The sequence below is a fragment of the Mobula birostris genome, chromosome 7, assembly GCF_030028105.1.
Source record: "Mobula birostris isolate sMobBir1 chromosome 7, sMobBir1.hap1, whole genome shotgun sequence".
NCBI lineage: Eukaryota > Metazoa > Chordata > Chondrichthyes > Myliobatiformes > Myliobatidae > Mobula > Mobula birostris.
This window is the reverse complement of record NC_092376.1, coordinates 18,071,281-18,080,183: the sequence shown is the minus strand read 5'-3', so window position 1 is coordinate 18,080,183 and position 8,903 is coordinate 18,071,281. Positions and strand designations below refer to the sequence as shown.

At 40.4% G+C, this 8,903-nt stretch overlaps 1 protein-coding gene across 2 annotated transcripts in view; it reads right to left on the bottom strand.

Annotated features, from left to right (window-relative positions):
- Positions 1-661: 661 nt before the first annotated feature.
- Positions 662-8,903, bottom strand: part of LOC140200035 (interleukin-13 receptor subunit alpha-2-like) — a 100,613-nt gene continuing 92,371 nt past the window's right edge. For both annotated transcript variants that reach the window (XM_072262686.1, XM_072262685.1), the window contains one exon: positions 662-6,910. In XM_072262686.1, the coding sequence (XP_072118787.1) occupies positions 6,731-6,910 (180 nt within the window). In that variant the 3' untranslated portion in view covers positions 662-6,730. The remainder of the gene's footprint in view (positions 6,911-8,903) is intronic.

The following is an 8,903-nucleotide window of genomic DNA, read 5'->3' as shown; positions in this document are numbered from 1 at the left end:
ACCCAGTGATTTGGCCTTCACACCTGCCTGCAGCAACAGATTTCACAGATTCATCACCCCGACTAAAGAAATTCATCCTCATTTCTGTTCTAAAGGGTCATTCTTCTATTCTGAGGCTGTGCGCTCTGCTCCTCAATTCTCCCATTATAGGAAACATGCTCTCCACATCCACACTATCTAGGCCTTTCAATACTCGATAGGTTTCAATGAGCTTCCTCTTCATTCTTCTAAATTCCAGTGACTACAGGCCCGGAACCCCCAAATGTTCCTATGTTAACCCTTCCGTTCAAGGTTGAAATGGAATTTTAGACTGTTGAGGGATCAAGAGTAAAATGGGTTGGGCTTGAAGTTGGAGCTAGCAAGGGCAGATCAGCCACAGCCTTTTTAGATAAGGGGTTCCCAGCCATTTTTATGCTATGGACCCCTACCATTAACTGAGGTGTTCGTGGTCCTCAGGTTGGGAACCCCTGTTTTAGATAGGCTGAGGGAGCCTAAAGAACCTTTCGGCCTATCCTGTTCTATACCTCGTTTTGTGTTCTTGTAGAAATAAAGGCAAATGATTGATGAGCCTCGTCATTTATCCTTTATGAAAGCAAACTAATCTTGGCAATAATTATTTGCCTCAAGTATTTAACAAAATTACACGCACATTCTCTCAGCTTTTGAGAAAACATTTATTTAATGCATTATGACATTTTCACAAATCATTGAGAATTTCTTCTTTCCAAATCATCCATGGTTTTGCAGTTTTCATACATCTTCATTTGCAGATCCCAAAGGCATTTAATGAAAAACAAAGAAAGCAAAGTGACAATAATTTTTTAATGCAGTGGAAAACTCCCCATTGCCTACCTGCAATCCTTTGCTGGTGCCTAGGTGAATGCTAATCACTAAAGAATTTCAGTTGATTTGATTTTAATCATTTAAAATACCTGGTTTATAGTTTAATTCTAGTTGCCTTTAAATTTAAGCAGTATTTAAAAGCAATCATATCTGCTAGATCTGGATTTTCAAATGGATCACAATAGGTAAAGTTAGAAGTTGTCCGTCTGTGAAGAACATCAGTGACTTTCTAATCTTACTGACTTGAGCTCCTCATTCCAAATTTGTGTAATAATCTTAACGTACACTCAGTGACCACTTTATTAGATGCACAAGGTATTCTTTCTATGGCTGCTGTAGCCCATCCACCTCAAGGATTGAGGTGTTGTACATTCAGAGATGCTGTTCTGCACACCACTGCTGTAAGGCGTGGTTATTTGAGTTACTGTCACTTTTCTGTCATCTTGAACCAGTCTGGCCATTCACCACTGACCTTTCTCATTAACTAGGGGGTTTTGCCCACAGAACTGCTGCTCAGTGGGTGCTTTTTGTTTCTTGTATCACTCTCTGTAAACTGTAGAGACTGTTGTGTGTGAAAATCCCAGCAGATCGGCTGTTTCTGAGATAACCTAGCTGGCAACAGCAATCATTCCATGGTCAAGGTGACGTAGATCACATTTCTTCCCCATTCTCAAGTTTGGTCTGAACAAAAACCAAACCTCTTGACCATGCCTGCATGCTTTTATGCATTGAGTTGCTGCCACATGATAGGCTAACTAGCTAGTCCACTATCTTAATGAATATGTTACCATAGGAAAAAAAATCAAGTACAATGTTTAAGAAAGCTATGATGGTACAATTTGCTTTAAAAAATAAATAATTGCACATTGTAGAAAAAAATTTAAACACTGTGTAGTAAATTTAACAGTACATTTCATATCAAAGATAGCTATTAGAAAATTACAGAGAATATAAGGCAATTCAAGTCCATCTTATTAAGGATACACATTGTCATTTTTTACAAGTAAACTCTCTTTCTGAAATGAAAAGCTAATAATAAATTTGACTACAGATTAATATAGAGCTTCTACGTGGTAAGGCCAAAGTGCATTGGTATCAAATGATGTCATATTCACAAATATGAAGAGAAATGTCTCTATGCTTTCAAATTCACCTCACTCACGACCTGCTGAAATGGAAGGAACAGAGGGTTCTTTCATCTAGTGAACCTGGTTTATACCAGTGACCCCACCCCAACTCAATACACCATACTGTTTCTGTTTATGATTTTGAGGTACACCTGATTCACCCATTGGTCAATTCTGTGCTACTATTCTCTGATTGGTGATCAAACTGGTGATATAATCAATAAATGACTGGACAATAATTCCAGTCATATATATTGTGGCAGGAGGAGAGCTTTTAGCTCTAAGAATCTGTCCTGCCAGTCAAGAGATCCAGGCTTGTCAGTGATTCTATCCAGAGTACTAAATACTTTTGAGCACAGAGATTCTGCAGATGCTGAAAATCCAGAGCAACACACACAGAATGCTGGAGGAGCTCAGCAGGTCAGCCAGCACCTATGGAAAGGGGAAATAAAGAGACCCAATGAAGGGTCTTGGACTGAAACGTCGACAGTTTATTCCTTTCAGCCTGACCAGCTGAGTTTCTCCAGCATTTTGTGCTTGCTGCACTTAATACTTTAAGTCAACAAATTTATTAATCTCAGAATTAAAATTAAATATCAAGCTATTTGTGGAAGACAATTCATCCTCCTTATTGTGTCCAACTGCTTCCCATTGACACTTCTGAAAGCTCTCTTATTTTTAAAATGGTCACCCATTCACTTCATTCCCCAATCATTGGAAATATTTTTCTCTCTTTCTGCTTACCAAATTGAAGACTTCAATCAAACTGACACTTGGTTGTCTCATTAAAAATAACAGATCCCTGGTTTGTTGAATCTCTCCTCTCAATTACCCCTTAGAATACAAGAACAATTTGGACCAATCCATGCTCCACTTCTTTCAACGGCTGCACATCATTTTTAAGGGAATATTAAATCACCTATGATGGAATGGTAGAGTTAACTTGGTGGACTGAATGGCCTAATTCTTCTTCTATGTCTAATAGTCTTAAGTGGTATTGCTGGAATTAAGTAAAGTACACCACAGCTTTGAAGAACTGCTAATGAACAAGCAACTACTCCTTGATGTGCAATGATGATTAGATTTCCATCAGTATGTATCTGCCCATGATTTTTGATGATCTACCCATCTACCTATCTGAATATAATTACTTTATTTCTACTCCTAAATGTCCATGTTGCCAGCTTACCTATCTCATGACATTCAGTACTCAATTTATGACCTTGCAAAATATCACCTTCATGCCACCACTGTCGCCATAAGACCATAAGAGAAGAATTAGGAGCAGAATTAGGCCATTTGGTCGATTGAGCCTGCTTCACCATTTCATCATGGATGATCCATTTTCCTTTTCAGTCCCAATCTCCTGCCTTCTCCCCATATCCCTTCATGCCCTGATTAATCAGGAATCCAAGTATCTATCTGCCTTAAATATATGTAAAGACTTGGCCTCCACAGCCATCTGCGGCAACAAATTCCACAGATTCTCCACTCTTTGCCTAAAGAAATTTCTCTTCACCTCTATTCTAAAAGGACGCCCCTCTAATCTGAGGCTGTGCCCTCTGGTCTTAGACTTTCCCATAATAGGAAACATCTTCTCCCTATCCACTCTATTGAGGCCTATCAATATTTGACAGGTTTCATCAGGCCAGTTTACCGTTCATCCAACTGAGGAGAATGGTTTCAAAAGTCGAAGGCTACATAACCCTGCAGTGACTTTACAGTGTATGGATCTGTAGTAATCTCTGACCTTCAGATATCCATGGATAATCCTGAGCAAGCACCTGCGGAAATGCACCCAATGCTGTCAAAATAACATTTTCCAAATCTATTGTCAGGATTGGTAAACCAAAGGCAACGTTCTCTCTTCCAGGCCAGCATTCCCAGCATTGTTCCTTGTGCTCAGTCACCTCCAGAGGATGAGCTATATTGTCTACATTGGTAATACCAAAATCCTGACATAAGGATTGTCCTCTGAACCCTGACACAGTCAGACATTAGCAAGAGGATAAAAAGAATGATTTGAGGATATTCTGAGATCTCCTTGGAGAAGTAAAATGACATTCTCACCAATTCTTGGCAATGATTGGACTGTTATTGATCAACAGAGCAGGGGCACACAAAGCAGAAGAAAAAAGCAGCAGCAGAAGGCTACCAGGCCGCTGAAGCCTGTTTTGCCATTCACTATGATCATAGCTCTTCTATGCTGGCCTCAACACCCCTTCTGTACCTATAACTCTCAATTCCTCAATCTTTCAAATATGTATATATCTCCATCATAAATATATCCAACGGTCATGCCTTCACCAAACTCAAGGGCAGAGAATTCCAGAAACTCAATACGAAAATGAATGGAGATCCCTGTGTCTCAATGTCAACAGCCCATGGAAGCACCTGTCTTACTTCAAAACCTATGCACGTGGGATGAATACAAACCATCCTTTATTCTAACCAACACACATCAAAGTTGCTGGTGAACGCAGCAGGCCAGGCAGCATCTCTAGGAAGAGGTGCAGTCGACGTTTCAGGCCGAGAACCTTCGTCAGGACTAACTGAAGGAAGAGCTAGTAAGAGATTTGAAGGTGGGAGGGGGAGGGGGAGATCCAAAATGATAGGAGAAGACAGGAGGGGGAGGGATGGAGCCAAGAGCTGGACAGGTGATTGGCAAAAGGGATATGAGAGGATCATGGGACAGGAGGCCCAGGGAGAAGGAAAAGGGGGAAGGGGGAAAAACCCCAGAGGATGGGCAAGGGGTATAGTGAGAGGGACAGAGGGAGAAAATGGAGAGTGAGAGAAAGAATGTGTGTATATAAATAAATAATGGATGGGGTACGATGGGGAGGTGGGGCATTAGTGGAAGTTAGAGAAGTCAATGTTCATGCCATCAGGTTGGAGGCTACCCAGATGGAATATAAGGTAATAAGGTTTATTCTAAGCAATGAGCAAAATTAATGTTTCCCTTTACACTTGTCTTTATAAGACCGTAAGACACAGAAGCAGAATTAGGTCATTTGCCATACCATAGAACCATGGAAAGTACAGCACAGAAACAGGCCCTTTGGCCCTTCTTGGCTGTGCCAAACCATTTTCTGCCTAGTCCCACTGACCTGCACACGGACCATATCCCTCCATACACCTCCCATCCATGTATCTGTCCAATTTATTCTTAAATGTTAAAAAAGAACCTGCATTTACCACCTCGTCTGGCAGCTCATTCCATACTCCCACCACTTTCTGTGTGAAGAAGCCACCACTAATGTTCCCTTTAAACTTTTTCCCCCTCACCCTTAACCCATGTCCTCTGGTTTTTTTCTCCCCTTGCCTCAGTGGAAAAAGCCTGCTTGCATTCACTCTATCTATACCCATCATAATTTTATATACCTCTATCAAACCTCCCCTCATTCTTCTACGCTCCAGGGAATAAAGTCCTAACCTATTCAACCTTTCTCTGTAACTGAGTTTCTCAAGTCCCGGCAAAATCCTTGTAAACCTTCTTTGCACTCTTTCAACCTTATTTATATCCTTCCTGTAATTTGGTGACCAAAACTGAACACAATACTCCAGATTCGGCCTCACCAATGCCTTATACAACCTCATCATAACACTCCATAACATTCATAACTTTTGCCCATCGAGTCTGCTCCACCATTCAATCATGGCTGATCCTTTTTCTTCCCCCCCCCCCACCCCGCCAAGTCCCAATCCCCGGCCTGCTCCCCATAACCTTTGATACTGTGGTCAATCAATCTCTGCTTTAAATACACCTAACAACCTGGCCTCCGAAGCTGCCTGTGGTAATAAATTCCACAAATTCACCACCCTCTGGCTAAATAGCTTTCTCTGCGTCTGTTTTAAATGGACATCTCTTTTATTTTTCTTCAATAAAATCATACATTTCATACTATATAAAAACAGATAAAACTATCAGTAAAGAAATATAAAAATAGTTAGAACTATATGCTTATTATTTCTTTTTTTTCAATATTTCCTTATCTATTTTCACAGTTGTGAAGCAATGCATGCACTGTATATAGAACAAAAATTATTTGGTATGACACATTGTTGATCAGTCATTATCTGTCTGTGGTTATATCACAAAGGGAGCAAGTAGAAACGTCTTATCTGAAGGAATGAGGCTGAGTTTCGACAGATGCAGCTGATGAAATTTGAAATATCTTCGTTCATTTTTATTGCTCTCAGAGAAGAAACCTAAATAGAATCATTTGTAATAAAATCAGTGATACTGAAATTACTCAGCAATCTATGTTAACGTTTCAGCTCAGCAACCTTGGTCATGAGGAATCTTTACTGACAATGACAATTGGCATGGTAACGTTGCCATCAGCGAATCGCGTTGTAGCACAAGCAATCACCGATTGGTGTTCAAATCCCGCCACTGTCTTTCAAGAGTTTGTATATTATCCCTGTGACCATGTGGGTTTCCCCCAGTTGTTGCATGATTCCTCCCACATTCCAAAGATGCATAGATTAGGGTTAGTGAGTTGTGGGCATTCTATATTTTCTATGTTGCTGCTTAAAGTCCAGTACAATCTTCCCTGACTTGATGTGATGCAAATGATGCACTTCACTGCATGTTTCAATGTATGTAGTACAAATAAATAAAGATGATATTGATGAAGAAACAAAAAATCTACTGGAGGAACTCAGTGGTCAAGTAGCGTTTATGGGGAGAAAGGAATTGTTGATACTTCTGGTTAAGACCCTGCTTCAGGGTTATATTAAGCAAGAGAAGTTGGTAATTAAGAAATCTGGTCCACTGCTTTACACGTGGAATGACGATAATCTTCAGCTGTGAATAGGTCTGCTGTGATGGAAAAAGAACATTTCTTAACTTGTGCTTCAGGTCTTGTGCGTTCTTCAATGACAACCGTTGAACATTCTTCATATTTAGAAGTTGGTATCTGATAGCCAAGCCATTTCTGTTGAGCAAGGAAAAATTGTATTAATATCTTCTTCAGTTCATTCTAGTGGCCAGGGAGCTTGGCACTCAAAAATAGACCTTTCTTTTAATTATTTAATAACAAGATAAGGGCATCGGAGGTGGGGATGATATTTATTTGTCAATTCCTGACCGTCCTTGAGAAGGCGGGAATGAGCTGTCTACTTCAACCACTGTAGTTCTTCTGGTCACATTACTCCGACAGGGGTTGTTGGAATGGCAGCTCCAAAAAAGATGAGATGAAGGAGGCTACCAGGAATAGACCAATCAGACGCTTGTGTTGCCACTTAGTCATAGAGTTATGCAGAACAGAAAGACACCCTCTGGCCCAACTGTTCCGTACCAACTAACATGCTGACCCAAACTAATCCCATTTGCCTTTGTTTGTCCCATACCTTTCTAAAACTTTCCAATCTATGTATCTGTCCAACTGACTTTTGGAAGTTGTTTTTGCACCTGCCTCAACTTCTTCCTCTGGAAGCTCATTCCTTGTAACTAACACTCTCTGATTTTTTTTTAAAAGTTAGCCCTCAGGTTACTATTAAATCTTTTCCCACAGACTACTGTCCTCTAGTTCTTGATTTGCCAGCCCTGGGGAAAAGACTGTGTGCATTCGTCCAATCTACACCACTGTGCAAAAATCTTAGGCACATATAAATAGCTAGGGTGCCTAAGACTTTTGCATGGTACTACATTTGTCAACTTGGAGCAGAGAGCAAGTTTGTAGATCTAGCAGGAGTAAAGGATTTTGGGAATTGTAAAGGTAGAGTGTCACGGGAGGGGTGTGGGACAAGTGGCAGAGAAGGAGTGCAGGGCAAGAGGTGACGTGGGTGCAGACAGACCCAGGCGTAACACAGCAGGCAAGGTTATTTGATTTCAAACAATTGGTTTATTGATCATTACAGAATATCTCTCTCCCCTCTCCCTTCCCCTTTTCCCACCATGATTCCCCTCTCCCTGCCCCCTTCCCACTCTCAGTCCACAATAGAGACCCATATCAGAATTGGGTTTCTCATCACTTAGATATCATGAAATTTGTTTTCTTTTTGCAGCAACAGTACAGTGTAATACAATAAATTACAACATTACTGACTAAAAACCATAGGCACCCTAGCTCTATATACAGTGCCTATAAAATTATTCCCCCCCCCGAAAGTTTTCATGTTTTATTGTCTTACAACATTGAATTGCAGTGGATTTAATTTGCCTTTTTTTGACACCGATCAACAGAAGAAGACTTTTATCTCAAAGTGAAAACAGATCTCTACAAAGTGATCTAAATTAATTACAAATATAAACCACAAAATAATTGATTGCATAAATATCCCTTTTAATATGACACACCAAATCATCACTTCTGTAGCCAACTGGTTTTCAAAGTCACAATCAATTAAATGGAGTTCACCTGTGTGTTTCAATTGATTGGAAGGTCCAACTGTTGGTTAGTCAGAATGCTGGCAAAAACTACACATGAAGACAAAAGAACACTCCCAGCAACTCCGTGAAAAGGTTATTGAAAAGCACAAGTCAAGGGATGGATAAAAGAAAATTTCAAAGTCACTGAATATCCCTTTGAGTACAGTTAAGACAATCATCAAGAAATGGAAAGAATATGGCACACATGTAAATCTGACTACAGCAGACTGTCCTCAAAAACTGAGTGATTGTGCAAGAAGGTGACTAGTGAGGGAGGGCACCAAGAGAACCTTGACAACTCTGGGGGTGTTACAAGCTTCAGTGGCTGAGATGGGAGAGACTGCACATACAACAACTGTTGCCTGGCTGCTTCACCAGCTCTATGGGTGAATGGCAAAGAGAAAGCCACTGTTGAAAAAAAACTTACATGAAATAGAAACATGGAAAACCTACAGCACAATGCAGGCCCTTCAGCCCACAAGGCTGTGCCAAACATGTACTTACTTTAGAAATTACCTCGGTTTACCCATAGCCCTCTATTTTTCTAAGCTCCTATC